General features: G+C 49.6%; 1 protein-coding gene across 1 annotated transcript; it reads left to right on the forward strand.

Annotated features, from left to right (window-relative positions):
• The first annotated feature begins 17,700 nt into the window (after window positions 1-17,700).
• On the forward strand, window positions 17,701-23,434 carry LOC123157967 (ABC transporter B family member 1). The gene is made up of 4 exons (XM_044576131.1): window positions 17,701-19,075; window positions 19,186-19,493; window positions 19,586-19,809; window positions 20,836-23,434. The coding sequence occupies exons 1-4, from the start codon at window positions 17,862-17,864 to the stop codon at window positions 23,194-23,196; spliced, it is 4,107 nt and encodes a 1,368-aa protein (XP_044432066.1). The 5' UTR covers window positions 17,701-17,861; the 3' UTR covers window positions 23,197-23,434.
• Window positions 23,435-25,797: the final 2,363 nt, after the last annotated feature.

The raw sequence follows: 25,797 nt of genomic DNA on the forward strand, positions 1-25,797 counted from the left end.
AATAAGCCGGAACAAATACATATGATAGAGATTTACCCAATCCCATATCATGCATCTGTCGGAAAGATATTCTAGGAGCTACTAGAATTCCCACCTATAAACTCCCGAAACTTTCTTGTTATGCAATCTGGTATTGGGGATACTGGGGAAGCAATATATCTCACCCAAACTAACAATCCCTACATCCGGTTGTATCCATCCGTCAACACATAACCAAGAAAACTCCGGAAATCGTGTACCTCAACCTTCGAAAAGCATTCGTTATACGAGCTATGGTAATACTCCCGAACTCCCCAGTACTGGGTGACGTCGAGGTTATCTCACCAACAACTGCATAAAAGAGATTTTCGATGTCGAAAAAACTCAGGTATTCCAGAACTGCAACGATAAAATTATGACGACAACACCTCAGAGCTCAACTCCCTGAGACACTGCCACAACCCCTAAATGTCAGGAGGCACCAAGAACAATGTTCTCGTCATAAGAATATCGGAACGATCCCAAGATACCCGCGTGATCCTAAAAAAATTCGTGAAATTTGAGGAGAGGAAAGTCAAAACATCTACGTCAGGAGTCCTCACCAGAGCGACGAAGGGGACTGAGGAGTAAAAAGAATCCTACTCTCCGATATATATATAATCCTAAGACTCAAAATAGTTTTCTTCTAGACTCAACAATAGCCAACAATCAAGAGGGCTCCTATGGTCGGTCAAGGCTCTGATACCAACTTGTCACGCCCAATATGCGACCCTATCCTAAAGGAACTCGAAGGTCCCACCAAGGATAGAAGTGCATATTGAAGACGCTTTTGCAAGGTGGATATCATTACATCGTACCATTACATAATAGTTGGGGATACATACAAGAGGCATGGAATGCCACACGAATACAACAACGCAATACATAAGAGCATCATCCGACTACAGATGAGACACAAACAGAAACTCAAACGACATCCACCCTGCTAGCCCAGGCTGCCGACCTGGAACCTATCCCCTGATCGAAGAAGAAGCAGAAGAAGAACTCCAAGACAAGCAAACATCGCTCTCGCGTCATGATTATCGCATAACCTGTACCTGCAACTGTGGTTGCAGTAATCTATGAGCCACGAGGACTCAGCAATCCCATTACCATGGGTATCAAGACTAGCAAAGCTTAATGGGTAAGGAAGGATAAGTGGTGAGGTTGCAGCAGCGACTAAGCAGGATATGGTGGCTAACATACGCAAATAAGAGCGAGAAGAGAAGCAACAGACCGTTCGTGAAGCTAGCAATGATCAAGAAGTGATCCTGAACTCCTACTTACGTCAAACATAACCCAAAAACCATGTTCACTTCCCGGACTCCGCCGAGAAGAGACCATCACGGCTACACACGCGGTTGATGCGTTTTAATTCGAATCTGGTGTCAAGTTATCTACAACCGGACATTAACAAATTCCTATCTGCCACATAATCGCGGGCACGGCTCTCAAAAGTTTATACCCAACAGGGGTGTCCCAACTTAGCCCATCACAAGCTCTCACGGTCAACGAAGGATATTCCTTCTCCCAGGAAGACCGATCAGTCTCGGAATCCTGGTTTACAAGACATTTTGACAACGGTAAAACAAGACCAGCAAAGCCGCCCGATGTGCCGACAAATCCCGATAGGAGCTGCAAATATCTCGTTCTCAGGGCACACCGGATGAGCAAGACGTCGGGTTGGCATAGACCCTGGTTGCCCAGGGGGCGCCGGACATCCCTCGGTTTGGACCAGCACTCGGAGGAGAACTAGCCAGGGGGGTAAATAAATATGACCCTCGGGCTCCGAAAACCCAAGGGAAAAAAGGGCTAGGTGAGGCAAATGGTAAAACCAAGGTTGGGCCTTGCTGGAGGAGTTTTATTCAAAGCGAACTATCAAGGGGGTCCCATAAATCACCCAACCGCGTAAGGAACGCCAAATCAAGGAACATAACACCGGTATGACAGAAACTAAGGCGGCAAGAGTGGAACAAAACACTAGGCATAAGGTCGAGGCTTCCACCTTTTACCAAGTATATAGATGCATTAATTAAATAAGAGATATTGTGATATACCAACATAATCCTGTCCATCATGGAGCAATCTTCAACTTCACCTGCAACTAACAACGCTGTAAGAGGGGCTGAGCAAAGCGGTAACATAGCCAAACAACGGTTTGCTAGGAAGGGTGAAAATGTTAGAGGCTGACATGGCAGTTTGGGAGGCTTGAAGAACAAGTGATAGGTAGCGCAGCATAGCGATAGAACAAAGCAACTAGCTAGCAATGATAGTAGTGAGATCCAAGGTGACGGTCATCTTGCCTGAAATCCCGCAAGGAAGAAGAACGAGTCCATGAAGAAGACAAACGGACGTAGTCGAACGAATCCTCACAACTCCGGAATGAAACCGAAGCTAACGAGAGAAGCAAACCAGAAAGAAGCAAACAACATGGTAAACAACCATCACATAAACATGGCATGATGCACAATCAAGTATGATGCATGTCCGGTTTAATGAGGCATGTCATGGCAAAGTGCAGCAAACAATACTACAAATTAAGTGGAGCTCAATATGCAACGAGTTGCATATTGACAAAACACCACATTGACATATTTAGTTTAATCTCGTTTAAGCTACCAAACAATATTAAATGTTGTTAAACATGGCAAGAGGTGAAGCATAATTAAGCTACCTATCTAGGCAAGTTTAAATGAGGCCGGAACAACAAACAACAATTCCGGAAAATCCCCAAATGCATATTTCTAATTTGGTACTGTTCTGCCCTAAAACATATTTTATTGTTGTTAAACAGGAAAATAAAGTGCATCATGTTAATCTATGCATTTTTCCACCCCATTTACATATAAAGTTTATTTAAAACCGAGCTACGGTTATTTAGTTATGAAATAAATCATTTTAACATGGCATTTGAGAAAATTTAAACAAACATCATTTTAAACATTTTAAACATGGATGAAAGTTGCATATTATTAAACTAGACAAAATTCTAAGCATTTTACATATATAGAGCATTTTAATCAGATGAACGGTTTGTGAGATATAAATGCATGAACATGAGGGTCTTTTCTGTAAAACAGTAATTCACTCGATAATGCTAATATCGCAGACATGGAAAAAACACTACATGGGCCAAAACTGAATACGAGCTCAACAGGAACACAGGGGGCTGCTCACCCTGGGCCAACAGGCCGGCTGGCTTGGGGCTTGGCCTTGGAGCGGACGAAGCCAAGAAACAGATCAAGGCCGATGCGTCTCGTGAAGCAGGGGATCAAGCGGGCTGGAGGTCAACGCACGGGCGAGGGGACTTGGTGCGGAGGCAGGCCAGGTGCATGAAGGGGAGGGTGTGGTCAACACGCTCGAAGCAGGGAAAGCAGGGCGTCTGGGAGGCTGGATCCGGTCGTGGGAGGTCGCCGAGGTCCCGTTCCCTGCCGGATCGAAGCAGAGGCGGGCCGGTGGACTTGGAGCTCCATGGCGCGGGGATGCTGCTGCAACACACAGAGAGAGAGAGAGAGATGTGAGGAACAGAGGGAAGCACGGGGAGGAAGGTAGAGACAGGGGAGGAGAGGAGCGGGACGAGGCCGGTCCTTGTCGTGGTCGCCGACAGCAAGGCCGGTCACGGGACGACGAGGCGAGGTGGAGGAGCACGGGGAGGCTCGGGGCCCGAGGAACGGGAGGAGATGCGCAACTGCAGCCTGGTGACGATGTCAAGCGGCGCTGCTGCTTCCTGGACGGTCAGGCGCGAGGAGGCGGGGATCCAGGCGCTGGTGCGCGAGCAGAGGAGCTCGGGGATTGGCCGACTGGGGAAAACGAGGAAGAAAGGAGGCGCATGTTGGTGGGTTTTGGATCAGGAGGAGACTGGTGGGATGGGGATCGAGGGGAGACGGCTTGCGTGTGGGTGTCTGCGAGATGGATCTGGGAAGATCCCGAGGTGGAAGGAGAGACCCGGTGGAGTGGCGGCGCAACGATGGAATGGATGGGACATCTCCTAGGTTTTAGGGTTTGGTCCTAATATATATAGCGGTGGGATAGGTTAGGATCTACCTCGTCCCTCCGATCCTAATCGGACGGTCGAGAAAATAATAGGTAGGGAGTCCAAATAAGAAAACGGAGATGTTTAGAGGACGATTGGAGATGATCTGAATCCAACGGTGACGACTGTGCGGGTCGGGTTCGGGACAGTTTCGGACGAGCGGAAGAGGGGGTCTAAGAGAGGTGATGAAGGCAAAGGGATAAACGGCAACGACGAGCAAATGCAAGTTTTTAAAACATGACGGCAACGAGTGCCGATGTAATGCGGATGATGTCATGAGATGAGATGCGTGACATGAACAAAATGCAAAACGAAGACAAAAACCCAACCACGGAGAAAATAATATATCACATAGCCGGAAATGGCAAGAGTTGGAGTTACAATTATGGAAAGCTACATCCGGGGCATTACTTCTACGGTGGTAATTTTCCTCGATAGACGACATACTCTCCTAGGTTGTGAATTTAAGTCTATGATCACCAAAAGCTATGGAAATCAAGGCCAATGGAGACCGTAGCTCTGATACCACTTGTAGGATCGAAAGTATGTCTAGTGAGGGGGTGATTAGACTACTTGACCAAATAAAAATCTAGCCTTTTTCCAATTTTAAGTCTTGGCAGTTTTTAGCAACTTTACACAAGTCAAGCAATCAACCTACACATGCAATTCTAAGAGTATAGCAACGGAATGTAAAACGTTGCACATGAAGGTAAAGGGAGGAGTTTGAGGGAGCAAACGCAATGTAGACACAGAGATTTTTGGTGTGGTTCCGATAGGTGGTGCTATCGTACATCCATGTTGATGGAGACTTCAACCCACGAAGGGTAACGGCTGCGCGAGTCCACGGAGGGCTCCACCCATGAAGGGTCCACGAAGAAGCAACCTTGTCTATCCCACCATGGCCATCGCCCATGAAGGACTTGCCTCACTAGGGTAGATCTTCATGAAGTAGGCGATCTCCTTGCCCGTACAAACTTCTTGGTTCAACTCCACAATCTTGATGGAGGCTCCCAAGTGACACCTAACCAATCTAGGAGACACCACTCTCCAAAAGGTAATAGATGGTGTGTTGATGATGAACTCCTTGCTCTTGTGCTTCAAATGATAGTCTTCCAACACTCAACTCTCTCTCATAGGATTGGATTTGGTGGAAAGATGATTTGAGTGGAAAGCAACTTGGGGAAGGCTAGAGATCAAGATTTATGTGGTTGGAATGGAATATCCTCTTCTCAACACATGAGTAGGTGGTTCTCTCTCAGAAAATGAATGCTGGAAGTGTAGGCACGTTTTGATGGCCTTCTCTCCGAATGAAGAGAGGGTGGAGGGGTACATATAGCCTCCACACAAAATCTAACCATTACACACAATTTACCAAACTCGGGGAGACCGAATCCAAAAACTCGGTCAGACCGGTTTAGTTCATAATGTGACTGTTAGGCATTTTGGTGGGACCGACATGTCAACTTGGTGGGACTAATCTCTTTAGGGTTAGAGCATAACGTAATCTCGATGAGACCGATTACACAAACTCGGTGGGACCAACTTTGGTAATAAGCTAACCAGAGATTTGGTCAGGCAAACTCGGTGGGACCGATTCGCTCATCTCGGTGAGACTGAAACGTTACGAAGGGGAAACAGAGAGTTTGCGTTGCGAACTCGGTGGGACTGATCATCTCGGTTAGACCAAAACGTTACGAAGGGAAACAGAGAGTTCGCAATCCCATCTCGGTGAGACCGAGATCCCTATCGGTGAGACCGAAGTGACTAGGGTTTCTGGCAGTGGCTATGTCAAATGAACTCGGTGGCGCCGGATAGATCAAATCGGTGGAGCCGAGTTTGACTTTTACTTTGGGACATATGTGGATATGAGAAAGTGGTTGAGGGTTTTTGGAGCATATTACTAAGCATCTTGAGCAAGCAAGCCATTAAGCAACACCTCATCACCTTTAAATAGTATTGTCTTTTCCTATGGACTCAATGTGATCTTGGATCACTAAAAGTAAAATGTAGAGTCTTGAGCTTTAGAGCTTGAGCCAATCCTTTGTCCTTAGCATTTTGAGGGGTCCACATTCCTAATCCATGCCATGCCAATCATTGAACTTTCCTGAAATATTCATCTTGAAATAGCATTAGTTCAATGTGCTATATTTCGTTAATAATTACCAAAACCACCCAGGGATAGTTACACTTCCAATATCCCCCTTTTTGGTAATTTATGACAACATATAGATCAAAGCTTCAACAAATGATAATAAGATTGAAATACATCGTCGCTTTGAGAAGTATGTGATAAGCAAGAGCTCCCCCTAAATTTGTGCATTATTTAAGACTTGCTTTTGAATGCAAATGCATAATCGATTAGTATCATGGATTACTCTTCCATGTCACATACATCTTGGTGGAGCGCTCAAAATGATAGCAATTAAAAGCATGCACTCATCACCAAGCAAAGTGAATGATCATATATGGATATAAGAGATAATATCATCCAAGCAAACATTAAAGTAGCATATGAACAAACACATGATCATACAAGTATCTCACGCAAGGACATAATGTATCAAACAAGCACACAATAAAGTTCAACCAAACAAATAGCAAGAGAGACAAAAAGAAACACTCTCTCTCGAAGCCTATGATCTATACATATTTCTCCCCCTTTGGCAACAAGTTACCAAAAAGTTCAAATATGCATAGTGCTATGCGTCTCTCGGGCTTGGTCTTCAGGAAGTGGTGTAGAGAGAACTCCAAGGATGAAGGCATCAGTCGATGTAGCTGGAGCTGGTGGAGTGGCTGGTGGAGGTGGCACTGAACCTGTAGCTGCTAGTGCTAATGTGGTAGCTCTAGTATCTGGTACTGGCACTACAGCTGACCTCTGACCTCTTGGCACTCGCTGAAAAGCATATGTAGTTGCCTTCCCTTTCTTCTCCTCTGCTTCCTCCTGGAGCTGCTCAACTGTTGTCTGCATCTTAGTCACTTTCAGATCAAGATCATAGAATTTTTGTCCAATGATCCTATCCAAGCTCTCCTGATTCTGAGTCAGGGTGGCCAAGCCCTTCTCAATCCTCAAAGTTGATTGGATCAGATATCCAAGTTGATCTTGTTTGCTCTTCAAGAACACTTGAGATGCCTCTTCAACAGTTGGCATCTTTGTAGCTTTTTCTGCCTTTGCCTTAGCTCTCTTCTCTTGTGCTTGCACTGATGAAGGTTCATTTTTATCCATTACAATTGTGTTGTCTTCAAATTCTGGGTAGAGAGGTAAATGCTCCTTGTCCAACAAGTAAGTGCATGTGCCCATCTTTGAGTTGATGAGCACCTGAATGGGTGGAGCATACCCACAAGATCTTTTCTGGTCAGCAGTTGTCCTCTTGATTATCTCTACAATCAGACTCATGACCTCGAATTTTTGAGGCGCATCAAAAATGTGCAACAAGTTGATTGAATGTCCTCTTATCATCCTATGATCTCTAGATTTGGGCAACAAAGTATGCCTTAAGATGGTGTTGATAGTAGGCAGACCAGACAACAAATATTTCACTGAGCCAAACTTATGAGTTTCCAGGGCTTCATCAGGAATTTCCTTATATAGCCATGGAGTTGTGGTCTTTCTTCTTCTTGGCATACACATCCAAATCATCCTCATGGTCTTCTGGGGCGTTGATCAACTTTTCCCATTCTTCAACAGTTGACTGGTACCTTATACCTTCAGACATCCACACTATCCTTCCATCTGGATAGAAATGAGCAGTGGAGTAGAATTGCATGATTAGCTCATCATTCCACTTGGTGAGCTTCTGTCCAACGAACTTGTTAAGTCCACAAGCTTTGAAACTGTCATGTACACCTGGAAAGTGATCTTCATTCTCTTTAATATATTCCCAATCAACCCATCTCATATGACAAACAATTGGCTTCTTGTCAAGCAGAATGGTCTGATAGAAATCTTGTCGTTCTTTGGTGCGGAACCTATAGTCCGCAGCAGTTCTCCTTCTCACAACATACGGATCAGACTGTCTCCAAAGTCTCAATCATGCATCCTTTCTGATGTTCATGTCCTCTGCCACTAGATGAGTGTCATTGTGGTCTAGAATCTTTGGTTTAAGCTTTCTGAGCACTTGGGCTTCAGCATCTTCTTCTTCATCCATCTCAGGCACCGGGGCTTTGTTCTTCTCCTCAGCAGGAATGTTTCTGGTGCTTCTCTTGGGTGCAAACTTGGTGGTTTGAGTAGCAGCTTTGGGAGCAGGTTTGGGCTTAGAAGTAGCAGCCCTTGACTTGATTGCATCTCCCATAAGCTTTTGTGACTTGGGTGCTGGTGCAACATCCTCTTCCTCTTCATGTTCTTCTGAATCTCTTACCATAGTTGACTTTCCAAGAACTTTTGCAAATGTGGTTCTTGCCCTCTGCTTCTTCTTGCCATCTCCAACTGCCTTACCATCATCTGATTCTATTATGAATTTCATGGTTTCCCCTCTTGGAACTTTCCTTGGCTTTGACACTGGGACTCTCTTTGCTGGTGTCTTCTTATGCATACCAGGCTTTGTTGCAGCAGCAGTGCATATTCTTTCTTCAGCACTTTCTTATCTGAGGTGGCCTCATCCTCAACAGCCACATAGTCCTCATCCTTAGAGTCTGAGGTTCTCTTCTTACTTGTTCTAGTGGCTGCCTTGGGCAAGTTACTTGGTGTGCTCTTGCCCTCATCATAGCTGCTTGAGGGACTAGTGCCCTCACTCATTTGCACTTGCTCTTCAGATTTATTCTGGCGATCACTCTGGTCAGACATCTTGGCAGGCAAACTGACAGCAAACCCTGTGAATAGATATAGATGAGGTAGTGTAGATGAGCATCACAAAGTGCAGAGATTTTTGCAAAACAAATGAGTCAAAAAACTTAGTTTTAGTTCTCTACTGAAATGATACCAGAGCTACCGAATTGATAAACTCGGTGATACCGAAGCAACGTTTGGAACGTAAACTAGTGAACTTGGTCCATCTGGAAACTGTCATGTACACCTGGAAAGTGATCTTCATTTGAAACTGTCATGTACACCTGGAAAGTGATCTTCATTTGAAACTGTCATGTACACCTGGAAAATGATCATTTTATTTAATATATTCCCAACCAACCCATCTCATATCACAGACAATTGGCTTCTTCTCAAGCAGAATGGTCTTATAGAAATCTTGTTGTTCTTTGGTGTGGAACATATAGTCCATAGTAGTTCTCCTTCTCACAACTTATGGATCAGACTGTCTCCAAAGTCCCAATCTTGCATCCTTTCTGATGTTCATGTCCTCTGCCACTGGATGAGTGTCATTGTGGTCTGGAATCTTTGGTTTAAGCTTTCTGAGCACTTGGGCTTCAGCATCTTCTTCTTCATCCATCTCGGGCACTAGGGCCTTGTTCTTCTCCTCAGCAGGAATGTTGGTCAGGAAAACTCGGTGGGACCAACTTTGGTAATAAGCTAACCAGAGAGTTGGTCAGGCAAACTCGGTGGGACCGATTCGCTCATCTCGGTGAGGCAGAAACGTTACGAAGGGGAAATAGAGAGTTTGCATTGCAAACTCGGTGGGACCGATCGCTCATCTTGGTTAGACCGAAACATTACCAAGGGAAACAGAGAGTTTGTAATCCCATCTCGGTGAGACCGAGATCCCTATCGGTGAGACCAAAGTGACTAGGGTTTCTGGCAGTGGCTATGTCTAATGAACTCGATGGCGCCAGATAGATCAAATCAGTGGGTCCGAGTTTGACTTTTAGTTTGGGACATATGTGGATATGAGAAAGTGGCTGAGGGTTTTTGGAGCATATCACTAAGCATCTTGAGCAAGCAAGCCATTAAGCAACACCTCATCCCCTTTTAATAGTATTGGCTTTTCCTATGGACTCAATGAGATCTTGGATCACTAAAAGTAAAATGTAGAGTCTTGAGCTTTATAGCTTGAGCCAATCCTTTGGCCTTTGTATTTTGAGGGGTCCACATTCCTAATCCATGCCATGCCAATCATTGAAATTTCTTGAAATATTCATCTTTAAATAGCATTAGTTCAATGAGCTATATGTTGTTAATAATTACCAAAACCACCCAGGGATAGTTGCACTTTCACATTTGCAAATTTGTGCAAGATCAACTTGAAGCTCACTCTGAGAAGTGTGTGTTTGACGTCCTGTCCAGCAAGCTTCCCGGGTTCTTTGTATTTCAATATGGAGTTGAAGCCAACCCCGACAATATCAAGGCAATTGAGCAGTTAGAGGCATCGAAGCACGTCAAAGACATAAGGTGTCTTGCTGGTTGCGTTGCAGCTCTAAGAAGGTTCATCTCCAGGTCAGTTGAGCGCGCCTTGCCATTTTTGAAAATCTTCAAAAAAGCAGGTCCGAGGCAATGGACCCCTAAAGCGGAGGCTACGCTCCAAGAGTTGAAGGAGTACCTCTCCTCTCGCCAGTACTAGTTGCACCAATCCCACGAGAACCATTGCTGCTATACTTAGCGGCAACCAATCAGTGCTGCACTAGTGGCTGCAGGGAAGCAGAAGACAAAGAAATAGCGACCACGGAGCCTCAAGCCAGAATATTTTCTGGCAAGGTCAGATGCCGACAACCCAAGTTCAACGTAGGAAAATGGGACAAAAAATAAGTGTTGAAGAAGAAGATGGTGCAACACCCAGTTTACTTTGTCAATTCCCGTCTCCATGGGGCTAGGTCAAGGTACTCTAGTGTGCAGAAGTTGCTCTTTGGCAACCTCATGGCCTCAAGGAAGTTGCGCCATTACTTCCAAGCACATCACATCATCGTTGTAACTCGCTTTCCACTGCAATGCATCTTGAGAAATTCAGAAGCCACTGGCATGATAGTAGAGTGGGCGTTGGAGATGTCGAGCTTTGATTTGAAGTTTGAAAGTACATCAATAATCCAAAGCAGAGCCTTGGTAGAGTTCATTGCAGAATGGAAACCAACTCCCGACGAAGAAATACCATAGACCTCGCTTCCCAGCAAGGAAGCGCCCCAAGACTGGATCATGTACTTTGATGGTGCTTTATTGTTCCAGGGTGCTGGTGCTAGAGTGTTGCTTTGTCGCGCCCACCGGAGAGCATCTTAAGTATGTGGTTCAGATGAAGTTTCCCCGGGAGTAGCCCACCAACAATACTACTGAGTATGAAGGGTTGCTTGCCGGACTCTGCATCACAATCAACCTTGGTATCAGAAACATGATCATCAGAGGTGACCCGTAGTTAGTGGTGAAGCAAGTTAACAAGGATTACGAGAGACCATTTATGGAGGCATATGTGGAGTAAGTGAGGAAGTTGGAATCGACTTTGACAGTCTATAGGCAGAGCATGTTCCTCGTGCTAAGAACAGCATTGCCGACGACCTGTTGAAGCTTGCCGCCAAGAAATTACTTGTGGAAGCAAGTACATTTGTGCTCCTTCTTAATCAACCTTTTGGTTGTACCATTGATGAGGCCAGACAAGAGGAGAAAGCTGAATTCTGGTGAGTACTTAGTTGGTATTTATTGTTTGATTCGAATCCCTGCTTACCAAACAGTTGTCATAACAGATTTGAATGACGATATCCAATTATGAAATGGCTAGAGGAGGCAGAGCTTCCAACAGCTGTCGACAAGGAGCTTGCCGAAAACAACCCGATGCTTGCCGGTGAGCAGCAGGCTTCGGCAGGGCCCTAGGTCCTAGTCATCGAGACAAGCGCTCCCGTAGAGGAAGAGATGCATTTAGTCCTTGCCGTCGAGGCACAGGCTCCCGCAATGGCACAACGGATAGTCCATTACCTATAAACAAGTCAACTTTCCAATGAACAAGAAGAAGCTGCGAAAGTAGCCCGCCAGTCAAGTATGTATCAGTTTGTTGATAGCATTCTGTACAGAAAGCAGCCGAATGGGGAGAAATTGAAGTGCATCTGTCGGGAAGATGGACAAAGGCTAGTGGCATAGATACATGAAGGGGTGTGTGGTTCACTACTGGAAATAGAGAATTTACCATGAGTCGGGTCTTTGCCGTTTGCTAGCGGACGACAAAGAAGGCCTTTGTCGTCTGCTTCTGGAAAACCGACGGCAAAGAACTGGCTAATGGCAAAGATCCTATTTGCCATCAGCCAATTTTTACCATCCGCTAGGAGACGGCAAATAGGTGGGTGGGGTCCAGTGGAGGCCTAAACCCTAACAGCCCACCAGCACCACCTCTTTGCCGTCTACCACCTCTTTGCCGTCTGCCAGCAGACGGCAAAGAATTGGTTATGTAACGGCCATTGCCCATGCCTCCTATCTCACTCTTCTCTCTCTCCCTAACACCCGCACCTGAGCCCAACTGCCGTCGGCCACCGCGCCCCCGACCCCCACTGTGCCCCGATCGGAAGGCTCCCCCGCCGCCCCTGGCCCCCCACCGCCCCGCCGCCCCTGGCCCCCACCGCCCCACCGTCCTGCCCAGGCCGCCCCGCCCCCTCCCCTGCGGCGGCCATCCCACCGCCCTGGCCCCCCGCGCCCCTGCCCCGCCGCCCCACGGCCGTCACGCCGCGCGCCCTGCCCAGGCCGCCCCACCCCCTCCTCTACGGCGGGCGTCGAGCGCCGCCGTGAGGCAGACCGCGGCACCGCCCCCCTCCCAAATGGTGGACCTACTCCACCGGGCCACCCCTCCTCCACCGGCTGCCCCCTCCCCTGCGGTGAGCTCCTCACCATTTTTTCTTCTGTTTTTTTACTTTTAGTTTTATGTTTAGTTTAGTTTAGTTTTAGGTTTATGTTTAGTTTAGTTTAATTTAGTTTATTTTAGTTCAGTGTAGTTTAGTTTAGAAGAAGAAGATGATGATGAAAAAAAGAAGATGTAGAAGAAGAGTCCATTATGGAGTGTTACTGAACCATTTTGTAAAGGTTTCATAAGTCTACCTTAAAGACTTACCATGAGTGATTGGGCGAGGTCTAACTGACCTTAGCTCAAGGAGAATAAGGTGAAGACTTGGTCTTCTGAGTTAAATCTCGGCCTCTCCAACAAGACGTACAATTGTCACAACAACTGAAACAGGTTCAACAAATCTTGAGTATTCTCCGAGCAGTTCTAGTGGCCTTGAAGAAATTTACAAAGAGCTTGCATTGCTTGTGAGGAAATTCAACAAAGAAGAAGAAGAAGAAGAAGAAGAAGAAGAAGAAGAAGAGTATTTCTAGCATAGCCTGTGCATTCATGGGAAAAGAAAGAAGAATCTGATCCTAAGGCCGTTGAGAAAGAATCCGAGGAGGAGTCTAATCCCAGTGTGATGAGCCACACACCGACAAAGCCTCGACGCATGACAACGCCCCATCTACTTCCCGGGAGCTTAGTGCTAGTTCTTTTGAGCTATCTAGTGAAAATAAGCACCAGATAATAAGTCAACTAATTATTTTCAATGCCTGTTTTTTTAGTTTATCTGTGCTATATAGCGAGCAAAAAGTCTGTAATGCCCTTGGACTGTATTCTTGTTTTGATTAAACAGTGTCCCACTATGCTTTCATCTACTTTTCATCATGCCAATACAAAAGAATTGCGGTAATTAATATGAAGGAAAAATAGAGAATTGCATTCATATGCAATGAAACAACCTCGGTGCCAATACAAAAAATCGTAATTATGTTCTATCAAATAGACATCTAGTAGTATACTGCACTTCTATCAAATAGACATCTAGTAGTATACTGCAGCATTCGGAGGCTACTACAACTGCACACAAGCAAAAAAATCAACATCATCTAGTAGCCTTTGTATGAAATAGTTGTAGTAGGCTACCGAAAAAAAAATCAACATCATCTCGTAGCCTGAAATAAACATCTAGTAGTATACATCTAGTAGATATACCACAACTCAAATCAACATCATACAGAAGCATTCATCAGGGTAGTACATGTGCCAAAAAAACAGGGAACAAGACGTAGAGGAGCTCACCTTTGTTGATGAGCTACTGCGCAGGCTTGGTCGATTTGTTTTTCTGTGAGTCTCGTTCAGATGTGACGTGGGGATTGAGCTTGATGTCAACCTCGCTGTAATAAGTGTGAAAACCAGCGGCAATGGGCTATATCCGTTTGATTTTAATTTTATTTTTGCGAGTGAATACCATTTTGATTTTAAGTGGACTCTTGCGGGAAGCACCCCCTCCCCAACTTTTCTCATTGAGGCCTTGTTCGGTTGCGTGTAAATCCGAGTGGATTGAAGGGGTTTGAGGAGGATTTAAACCTCTTTTAAGTCAAAATATGAACCAATCCTTGCCAATCCCTTCTAATCCTCTTGGGGAGAGGATTAACCGAACGAAGCCTGAAGGGGGTGAAAATCCCAAAGGGGGGGGGGGGGGGGATAAGTAAGTCATTTCCTTCAAAACAATTTCTCTGAGTTTCTGGTTTATTTTGAGAATAAGCTCCTACAAGCTACTCCCTCTATTTCTAAATATTTATCTTTTTAAAGATTTCAAATGAACTATCACATACAAATGTATATAAACATATTTTAGAGTGTAGATTTATTGTTTCGTATGTAGTCACTTGTTGAAATATGTATAAAGACAAATATTTAGGAACGGAGAAAGTATAAAATAAGTCCCTGTAACTCTGCATGTTTCTTTCCTAATCTGGATTTGGCATTTCTTCTGTCAACACTATAAAAATACGAAACTAGCTGTGTTAAAAGAAAAACCAAACTAGCTTGTGTCGCACGTTTTCTTCTTCTTTGCTGCATGCTGCTCCACAGACTGTCTGCCTGGTTGACCGGTCCATGCATGCAGATACGTAGTCTTCTCGTCCAAGCTTAGCCAAAGCCTCGCCGGCAAGGTAGACAGTCAATCGTGCAGCTGCACGCGCTATGGTAGAATAATGCAGCAAAGAAAATAAGAGCAACTCTGACAAACTGACCCATTTCGTCCGTGCATATTTGTTTGGCTCGCCACGGACAGAAATGTCAGCCAAACGGGCCGATCCAAATAAACGTGTGTTCACTTTTTATTTATTGACGATTCATTTATGTTTCAAATTTAAGCCTCATTTATGTAGGTGCGGACACGTAGCGAAGGCGTACGACGCTCGTCTACTTCTTTCCTTAGCCCGCCAGTCGGTAGCACATACACCATTCTCTTCCACCCCTTGACAGCAAGCACTAGCCCATCCCACCCCGTCGCCGCTGCCAGTTTTGGTGCCCCTACCAGCAGTCCGCGTCCACACACCTCCCTCGCACACCACCACCTCCCACCTCGCCAGCACCACCGCCTCACCGCGGCTTTCCCCCACCCCGACATCGCCGCGAGCACGAAGTCTCCCACCGCGCCCCCAGGCCAGCTCCTTCGTCTGACGCCGTCAGGCCAGCTACCTGGTCCAGGGGAGGCACGCATCTCTTCGCCGGCCAGCTTCTTCGACGACGCCCGCAAGCTGTTCGACAATTTGCCCCCAAGGTACAAATGGACTCTGCCGATGAGTTTTTTTCCACAATTTTCTCTGCGACTTCGATAATTCCTCATTCGATGATGAGGACATGGTGGCTATCGTGTACACGACCACCTTAGTAGGTCGCGGTCGTTGTTCCTAGGCTCGATCTCGGGGCACACTCCAGCGTTGGATCGCAACTGAGAGAGCGGACATTTCCTTGTTTGGAAGGACTACTTTGAGACACCCAACCCGCTCTTCAAACATCACTAATTCTGACGCCATTTTCGTATGGCTAGGCATGTTTTCAACCGTATTCGGGAGGGGGTGGTCGGATACGCTAATTATTTCGAGTGCAAGGAGGATGCCCTTGGAACGACTTCTCTTCTTATCGGAACTGCATTGTAGCTATCTGGATGCTTGCGTACGAAGAGCCTGGTGATCTCATTGATGAGTACGTTTGTATGAGCCAATCTACATGCCTAGACTCCATGTACAAGTTCTGTAAGGCTGTGATTGTAGTGTTTCGCCCTGAGTACTTGAGAGAGCTAAATGCTGAAGATACAACCCGCTTGTTGGCGATGAATGCCAGCAGGGGCTTCGCAGGGATGCTTGGCATCATAGACTGCATGCATTGGGAGTGGAAGAACTGCACTTCTACTTGGCAAGAGCAATATAGGGGCCATGTCAAGACTTGCACTGTCATACTTGAGGTCGTGCCATAAGATCTCTGGATCTGGCACTCTTTCTTCAGCATGTTCAGATCCCACGATGATATCAACGTGCTTCAACGCTCGCCGATTTTGCAAGGCTTGCCGAAGGCAACTGCCCGCTGGTGAATGTTAATATCAACAGGCAGACTACAACAAATGATACTACCTAGCTGATGGTATCTATCATTAGTGGATCGTTATTGTGAAGACAATCCCCAACCCTGTCGGAGAGAAGAGGAGGAGATTTGCTCAAGAGCAAGAGAGTGATAAGAAGGATGTCGAGCATGTCTTTGGTGTTCTCCAACCTCGATGGGGCATCGTTCGGTATCCTGCTAGAACTTGGAGCACCAAGAAATTGTGGGAGGTGATGACTGTTTGTGTGATCATGCATAATATGATCATAAAGAATGAGCGCCTGAAACGTATCTACGATCAAGGTTTTCAGTTCTAGGATGACAATGTTGTGCCTGAGTATGGAGGAGCGGCAACGTTTGCATAGTTCACTCAATTTCATCATTAAATGTGTGATTAGGAAACTCACATTCAACTGCAAGATGATTTGGTTGAGTATATGTGAGCTCATATTGGGAATCAATAGATATATCTTTTTTTAAATGTATTTAAGACCATTTAATTTTTATTTGGCTTGTAAACTATGCTATATTTGTTTGCTTATAAAACTATGTAAAATATGTCTATATTGGTTGAAAAATGGCGGCAAGCTGGCCGTGCGGGCAAATACGAGTCACCGCATTGACACACTACCAACCCAAACTAAAAACAGGACGGACGCCAAACGCTCCGCCGGCATAAACGAACAAAAAATAGACAAAGCGTGCATCGGTTTGGGTCGGCGGCGCGTTGAAGCTGCTCTAATGTGCACAGCACACCTCTCGAAAAGTCATTTGAGGGCACCACATCGGCACCGGTAGGAAGAGGGTGTTTGTTTCCAGGGTCTTATTGGTGTAGGGACTTAAAAAAGTCTTTGTAAGTCCCATCTAAACCAAACAGGAGAAATTTATAAGGACTTAAAATGAACATTTTGAACTTATGAAATAAGACTCTTAAGGAGAGTTTTATAAGGACTTATAGTTGTAATATGGTCTTTTAGTCCATGTTAAATCCCAGGAACCAAACAAGTAGTGACTTTTTAGGGACTTAAAACTTATAAGTTGGGACAAAAAAGTCCTAAGACTTATGAACCAAACAGGGCCGAACTCACGAAAGAAGAACCACTGCACTGTACGGGGAAGTGTACCGCGAGCATCTTCGTTGACAAAGTCGTGGGAAAAGGAATGTGCGCTCAACATGCAGTTTCCACTTACTCACGATTATGGACGTAAACAAATTACTACAGAGATGGGATTTGATTCTTTTGCTAAAGAAACATTATAGATAGGAGTGTGAGTGTGTGCATTTTGTACCGTGTTAAAGAGAATGTGGAGTGTATAAACAGGATTGGGGGTGGGGTGAGACGTAGAGAGGGGAATAATTCATGCCAAATACGGTGGGCCCTTGTCCCCATTGTAGATCCCTACACATCTTATAAGCAGGAAGGGGATGGAGAAGCAGCAGCCTCTGCCAGTCCCCCACACACACTTGACAAGACGAGACGGAGGCGCGAAACAGAGGAGAGGAGAGGAGAGCAGAGCAGAGCAGAGGGAAAGCGACCCTGGTGGGAGGGAGGAGTTCTCCGGCTCCCCCTCCGTGCCTTGCCGTCCCGATGTCTAGCGACCCTGAAGAGATCAAGGCTCGCGTCGTCGTCCACGGCGCCGACGCCGACGCCGACGCCGACGCCGAGTGGGCCCGCCCGGAGCTCGAGGCCTTCCACCTCCCCTCCACCTCCCAGCCCCCACACTTGTTTCACCCACCGCACCCGGAGCCAGAAGCAGCAGAGCAATCCACGCCAGCACCGGCCGTCGCAGCAGCTACCACCAACAATGCGTCAGGTTCCCCCCCTCCTCCTCGCTCGCCGCCTCCCGCGCCACTGGAGACGGAGCAGCTTCCGCCCAATGCCAAGCCGCCTGCCGACGAGAAGCCGCCCCCTCCGGCGCCGGCGGCCGCTCTGCGCGACTTGTTCCGCTTCGCCGACGGCCTAGATCGCGTCCTCATGGCCGTGGGCACGCTCGGCGCTCTCGTCCATGGCTGCTCCCTCCCCGTCTTCCTCCGCTTCTTCGCCGACCTCGTCGACTCCTTCGGCTCCCACGCCGACGACCCGGACACCATGGTCCGCCTCGTCGTCAGGTACGCCTTCTACTTCCTCGTCGTCGGCGCCGCCATCTGGGCGTCGTCCTGGGCCGAGATTTCCTGCTGGATGTGGACCGGCGAGCGGCAGTCCACTCGGATGCGGATCCGGTACCTCCAGGCGGCGCTCAAGCAGGACGTCTCCTTCTTCGACACCGACGTGCGCACCTCCGACGTCATTTATGCCATCAACGCCGACGCTGTCATCGTCCAGGACGCCATCAGCGAGAAGCTCGGCAACCTCATCCACTACATGGCCACCTTCGTCGCCGGCTTCGTCGTCGGCTTCACCGCAGCGTGGCAGCTCGCGCTCGTCACGCTCGCCGTCGTGCCGCTCATCGCCGTCATCGGCGGCCTCACCGCCGCCACCATGGGCAAGCTCTCCTCCAAGAGCCAGGACGCGCTGTCCAGCGCCAGCAACATCGCGGAGCAGGCCCTGTCGCAGATACGGATCGTGCAGTCATTCGTGGGTGAGCAGCGGGTGGCGCAGGCCTACTCGGCGGCGCTAGCCGTGGCGCAGAGCATCGGCTACCGGAACGGCTTTGCCAAGGGCCTCGGGCTGGGCGGCACCTACTTCACCGTCTTCTGCTGCTACGCTCTGCTCCTCTGGTACGGCGGGCACCTCGTTCGCGGCCACCACACCAACGGCGGGCTGGCCATCGCCACCATGTTTTCCGTCATGATCGGCGGACTGTAAGTCGTCTTATTACTCCTCTCCTCTTTATTTATTGAAGGACTGAAAGATGGCATTTCTAGTCAGTTGTGACATTTTGTATTGATGGATTGTTGTGTTTGCGCGACAGCGCTCTTGGGCAGTCGGCGCCGAGCATGGCGGCGTTTGCCAAGGCGAGGGTTGCGGCCGCGAAGATCTTCCGTATCATCGACCACACGCCAGGCGTCACCAAGGAAGGCGTGGAGCTGGAGTCGGTGACCGGGCGGCTGGAGCTGAGGAACGTGGAGTTCGCGTACCCGTCCCGGCCGGACACGCCGATTCTGCGCCGCTTCTCTCTAAGCGTACCGGCAGGGAAGACGATCGCTCTGGTTGGCAGCTCTGGCTCCGGGAAGAGTACGGTGGTGTCCCTGATCGAGAGGTTCTACGACCCGAGTTCAGGTCCGACTCTCAAGTTTTCTTTCTTACTCGATTATAATTTACATTACATTTGGAAGGAGTGAGTTAGTAGGCGCTTGTCAAAATGCGAGCAGGGCAAATCATGCTTGACGGTGTTGAGCTCAAGGATCTGAAGCTGCGGTGGCTGCGGTCGCAGATCGGCCTGGTGAGCCAGGAGCCGGCGCTGTTCGCGACGAGCATCAGGGAGAACCTGCTGCTTGGGAGGGAGGAGGCGAGCCAGGTGGAGATGGAGGAGGCCGCCAGGGTCGCCAACGCCCACTCCTTCATCATCAAGCTCCCCGACGGCTACGACACGCAGGTCCGTCCGTTGGTCACTCCGGCAATCATATCATCACCCCGCGCCGCGCGTGCTAGCTAGCTTCTTCCTTTTTATCCGCCCGATCCATGCGCCATTAGGCTTGGCATAGTAGATAGATAGATAGCTTTGCCCTTTCCACCATCCTTTTTTCCTCATCACACCCATCCCATCATTGGCCCCTTTGCCGTGGAGGAGTTGATAGAGGAGAGTAGCTAGCTAGATACCCCCGGCTCAGATCGGATGCTTGGTGCTCCATTTGTTTGTTTGTTAGGCAACAACATCACATGATGACACCTTCTCTACTGGGCTCCATCACAGGGCCCATTTGTTACTAGTGCAATACTATTTCACCACACCACGAAGAAGAAGAAGAAAAAGAAGCTATTGTTTGTTTGTTTGTTAGGAGCATGTTGCTTTAAATAAATGCTGCTGTTAGGAGTTGGTAACAGTTACGTACCAGCCTGCCTGCCTCCTCCATTTTCGAAAAGTCCCTTTCTCACCACAAACTAACCAACACAACACAAGCAGCTGAGCCGAGCCCAAGAATAGGCCATGATTTCACACTACTCTTTTGCTGCCTCTTTATTCCGCTCCAGCCCAGCGGTAAACTAATTCCAGGTCGGCGTTTTGTCAGGAATGTCAAGTTGATCTCACAAGATTCAAGCATGCTTTGTCCACTAGTAGGAGTACGTCCGATGGTGCTTTTAGTTTTTATTATTTTTTCAGCAGTGGCAGTGGCAGTGGCACAGCACTTATTTGACCAAAAGCTGCCACTGATAATTGATCCAAGCAAGCACATGGGCTACTGACCCAAGCTCCCTTCCCTAGTACTCCATCGACACCGACCCCATCACGTGGGGAAGATAGCACCATGCCCTGGCTCTACTCCCAGTCAAAATTCCACCATAAACAATTCTGTCACATTCTACTAGTACAAAATTAAGCTGGCCTCCAGTCAAAATTCCCACATAAACAAGCGCACATGCATACTGACAAAAGTCAATATGTTTGAACATGGTGATACAGGTGGGGGAGCGCGGCCTGCAGCTCTCCGGCGGCCAGAGGCAGCGGATCGCCATTGCCCGTGCGATGCTCAAGAACCCGGCCATCCTCCTCCTGGACGAGGCCACCAGCGCGCTGGACTCCGAGTCGGAGAAGCTCGTGCAGGAGGCGCTGGACCGCTTCATGATCGGCCGCACCACCCTCGTCATCGCGCACAGGCTCTCCACCATCCGCAAGGCCGACCTCGTCGCCGTCCTGCAGGCTGGCGCCGTCTCCGAGATGGGCGCGCACGACGACCTCATGGCCAGAGGGGACAGCGGCGCGTACGCCAAGCTCATCCGCATGCAGGAGCAGGCGCACGAGGCGGCCCTCGTCAGCGCCAGGAGGAGCAGCGCAAGGCCCTCCAGCGCCCGCAACTCCGTCAGCTCACCCATCATGATGCGCAACTCCTCCTACGGCCGCTCGCCCTACTCCCGCCGCCTCTCCGACTTCTCCACCGCCGACTTCAGCCTGTCCGTCATACATGACCCGGCCGCCCACCGGATGGGCATGGGAATGGAGAAGCTCGCGTTCCGTGCGCAGGCCAGCTCCTTCTGGCGGCTGGCCAAGATGAACTCGCCGGAGTGGGGCTACGCGCTCGCCGGCTCCGTGGGGTCCATGGTGTGCGGCTCCTTCAGCGCCATCTTCGCCTACATCCTCAGCGCGGTGCTCAGCATCTACTACACGCCGGACCCGAGGCACATGGACCGGGAGATCACCAAGTACTGCTACCTCCTCATCGGCATGTCCTCCGCCGCGCTGCTCTTCAACACCGTGCAGCACCTGTTCTGGGACACGGTGGGCGAGAACCTCACCAAGCGCGTGCGCGAGAAGATGCTCACGGCGGTGCTCCGCAACGAGATGGCCTGGTTCGACATGGAGGCCAATGCGAGTGCGCACATCGCTGCCAGGCTCGCGCTGGACGCCCAGAACGTGCGCTCCGCCATCGGGGACCGCATCTCCATCATCGTGCAGAACTCGGCGCTTATGCTCGTCGCATGCACGGCCGGGTTCGTCCTGCAGTGGCGCCTCGCGCTCGTGCTCCTCGCCGTCTTCCCACTCGTCGTCGGCGCCACCGTCCTGCAGAAGATGTTCATGAAGGGTTTCTCGGGTGACCTGGAAGGCGCGCACGCCAAGGCGACGCAGATTGCGGGGGAGGCTGTGGCCAACGTGCGCACCGTGGCGGCGTTCAACTCGGAGGACAAGATCACGAGGCTCTTCGAGGCCAACCTGCAGAGGCCGCTCCGGCGCTGCTTCTGGAAGGGCCAGATCGCCGGCATCGGCTACGGTGTGGCGCAGTTCCTGCTGTACGCGTCCTACGCGCTGGGCCTGTGGTACGCTGCGTGGCTGGTGAAGCACGGCATCTCCGACTTCTCCAAGACCATCCGCGTCTTCATGGTGCTCATGGTCTCCGCCAACGGTGCCGCTGAGACGCTGACGCTGGCGCCGGACTTCATCAAGGGCGGGCGGGCCATGCAGTCGGTGTTCGAGACCATCGACCGCAAGACGGAGATCGAGCCCGACGACGTGGACGCCGCAGCCGTCCCCGAGCGGCCCAGGGGCGACGTGGAGTTGAAGCACGTCGACTTCTCGTACCCGTCGCGGCCGGACATTCAGGTGTTCCGGGACCTGAGCCTCCGCGCGCGCGCAGGCCGGACGCTGGCGCTGGTGGGGCCCAGCGGGTGCGGCAAGAGCTCCGTGCTGGCGCTCATCCAGCGCTTCTACGAGCCCAGCTCCGGGCGCGTGCTCCTGGACGGCAAGGACATCCGCAAGTACAACCTCAAGGCGCTGCGGCGAGTGGTGGCCATGGTGCCGCAGGAGCCGTTTCTTTTCGCCGGCACCATCCACGACAACATCGCCTACGGGCGCGAGGGCGCGACCGAGGCGGAGGTGGTGGAGGCGGCAACGCAGGCCAACGCGCACAAGTTCGTGTCGGCGCTGCCGGAAGGGTACAAGACGTGCGTCGGGGAGCGCGGGGTGCAGCTGTCGGGAGGGCAGCGGCAGCGGATCGCCATCGCGCGAGCGCTGGTGAAGCAGGCGGCCATCATGCTGCTGGACGAGGCGACGAGTGCCCTGGACGCCGAGTCGGAGCGGTGCGTGCAGGAGGCGCTGGACCGGGCCGGGTCAGGGTCAGGGCGAACGACCATCGTGGTGGCGCACCGGCTGGCCACGGTGCGGAACGCGCACACCATCGCGGTGATCGACGACGGCAAGGTGGTGGAGCAAGGGTCGCACTCGCATCTGCTCAACCATCACCCCGACGGATGCTACGCGCGGATGCTGCAGTTCCAGCGCCTCACGCCCCACACCCTTGCCGTGCCCGGACCCTCTGCATCCAACGTTTGATACATCTTCCCTTCCATGCACGGTTCCACTTTAGGATCTTCTTTTCTTCTAAAAAATTTGTTGCTGGCGGGAGGAGGGTGGTCACGATTGACAAGCCGTATGTGCTGCCAATGCCATGATCCGTATTCATCCACTTGTCCGCGGACCGCATAGGCTCGGCCCCTCATGTGTCGGTCCACGTGACGGTGGCCCTATTTCTCAAACCCCCGCCCCATCAATACACATTTTTTTCTCTCAAGGGGAAGCCTCTTGGCACTTTATTGCATAAATAGGTGACAATGTTACATCATTTAGAACATGCGATAATAGAAAGCTAGGAGGATCGTATATAACTTTTGAGTCATAAGCATGTCTAACTAGCAAGCGTGCCAAGTTATTTGCTTCCCTGGGTTAATGCCTAAAGTAAATCGATGACATTTCATGAGCATGCTGAAATCAATCCGCCCCCAATATTGTAGAATATGGAGCCAAAATATCATAATATCATGTGCAAGCATTGATGAGCTCAAGACAGTCAGATTCCACCATGATCTTCGAGCACCCAATATCACATACTAACCGAGTCCTCGGCAAAGAGCCATAGCTTCAGCTGTTGCACATCCGTAACATGATCGAAAGGTTTAGTCATACATGAGATCGCCTCCCCAAGGCTATTTTGAAGGACATCAATAATTGATCATGAACCATCCTCAAAATATGATGCATCGGTATTCAACTTGTATGAACCGGGAGGAGGTTTCTCCCAACCCGGGTTATTCGCCTGCTCTTGAGGGTTCTTCTTTGCATAATTGGTTGCAAGTGCCTGGATAGCAAGGGCTGAACTAAAAGAAGGTTTAACATGCACACCCTTCCGAGCTTCTCTGTGTTTAAACCAAATGTACCAAGATGCAACAATCACCGTTTCTTGTAAGCCTAGCTAGCCAAGAACCCAGAACTTTCTTGTCGGCCATTGAAGGATTTCTTCCAAAACAACTGAACCCGAACGGTCCATAGCCAAAGCTTGATCAATGATGTTGTATAGTCCACGAGCCTTCCAATCTTTATGTGCACGAGTACATGTAAGATGATGAATATCTTCATCACCTGGGTGACAAATAGGGCAGGATGGTGAAGCATTTATGTGCTTGTGGGAGAGGACTGCCATGCGGGGGGATCACTCCCTTGAGAGTGCACCTAATAAATATTTTAACTTTGCTTTTAACTGCCAACTTCCACACTTCGGACCACCCTGGATTCACATTAGAAGTCCCTTCATTTGCAATGATTCTAGACCCAAATTGATGTTCCCATTCGGTGTAAAAGCAGACCGAACTAAAAGGAGTAAGATTTGGTCTTGTACCTTGCTATAAAGTCATCATTCAGGTGCACCGAGAGAGGGATTTGCAACATTCTTTCAGCATCCACCGGGAGGAAAAAATTGCTCACAAGATCCTCGTCCCAAGCACCTGCATGGGCGGGGGGGGGGGGGGGATGAGCTCATTAGTATGAACCATTCTCGGCAAGCTAGAAGGGACCCAATGATCCTCTCAAATATTGATTTACTCCCCTAAAGCAATGTCGGGGTTCTGGGACCGGGGGTACCCAGACCCGTCTGCCTACGACCCAGGGCGTGGCTCCACCAACGGCCCGACGCGTCCCAGCATCAAGACTTCACGAACAAGACCCTCGCGAGGGCCCCCGCCTCGCGAGGCAAACTACATCAAGGCCTCCCGAGGAGCACCCCCCCCCCCCCGAGGCTGCCTCCCGAGGAGCGGGCATCTCTAGGCTCGCACCCACCTCACGAGGCGCACGGTGACGTGAGCCATGACGAATGGGGCCAGGACGGCGCCAGCAGGCGCATGCAAGGACAGTTTGCACTTTGGTGCTAGAGGGACAAAGCCAGCGCACGGGTTCCCAAGGAATCCCCAAAGCTTACCTGTTCGATGCAACAAGACCAAGACCACGGGCTCGGCAGGACGGATGTCATCATCGAGCCCACCAGCGCGTCATGACTAGAAGCTTTGCAGACGAAGACCACCTTTAGTCAGGATAGGATGTACTTTGATACGTCTCCAATGTATCTATAATTTATGAAGTATTCATGCCATGTTTACAATAATTTTATATGGTTTTGGTATGATTTGCATGGAACTAACCCGGATTGACGTTGTTTTCAGCAGAATTACTGTGGTGTTTTTTTTGTGCAGAAATGAAATTTCTCCAAACACCGTGAAACTTTTTGTGGATTTTTATGGACCAGAAGGCTACCAATGGGCTAGAGCAGCACCTGGGGGGGGGGGTGCCCCGAAGGGGGCACAACCCACCAGGGCACGCCTGGGCCCGCAGGCGCGCCCCGGTGGGTTGTGCCCACCTCGGTGGCCTCCCTCACCCCCTCTTCGCCCTTCCAAAACCCTCACAAAGACCCTAGATCGGAGGTTCCGCCGCCACAAGCCTCTGTATCCACTGAAAACCAATCGGGAGCCTGTTTCGGCACCCTGCCAGAGGGGGAGATTATCATCGGTGGCCATCTTCGTCATCCCGGCGGCCACCATGATGAGGAGGGAGTAGTCCACCCTCGGGGATAAGGGTTTGTACCAGTAGTTATGTGTCTAATCTCTCTCT

This window comes from Triticum aestivum, chromosome 7B (assembly GCF_018294505.1).
Source record: "Triticum aestivum cultivar Chinese Spring chromosome 7B, IWGSC CS RefSeq v2.1, whole genome shotgun sequence".
Taxonomy (NCBI): domain Eukaryota; kingdom Viridiplantae; phylum Streptophyta; class Magnoliopsida; order Poales; family Poaceae; genus Triticum; species Triticum aestivum.

What these genes read in the sequence shown, in the direction of transcription:
- LOC123157967 (XM_044576131.1), top strand. Translation starts at nt 17,862, where the DNA reads ATGTCTAGCGACCCTGAAGAGATCAAGGCTCGCGTCGTCGTCCACGGC. An exon ending in TCCGTCATGATCGGCGGACT is followed by an intron (nt 19,076 to 19,185) that starts GTAAGTCGTCTT and finishes TTTGCGCGACAG; the next exon opens with CGCTCTTGGGCAGTCGGCGC. An exon ending in CCGACGGCTACGACACGCAG is followed by an intron (nt 19,810 to 20,835) that starts GTCCGTCCGTTG and finishes ATGGTGATACAG; the next exon opens with GTGGGGGAGCGCGGCCTGCA.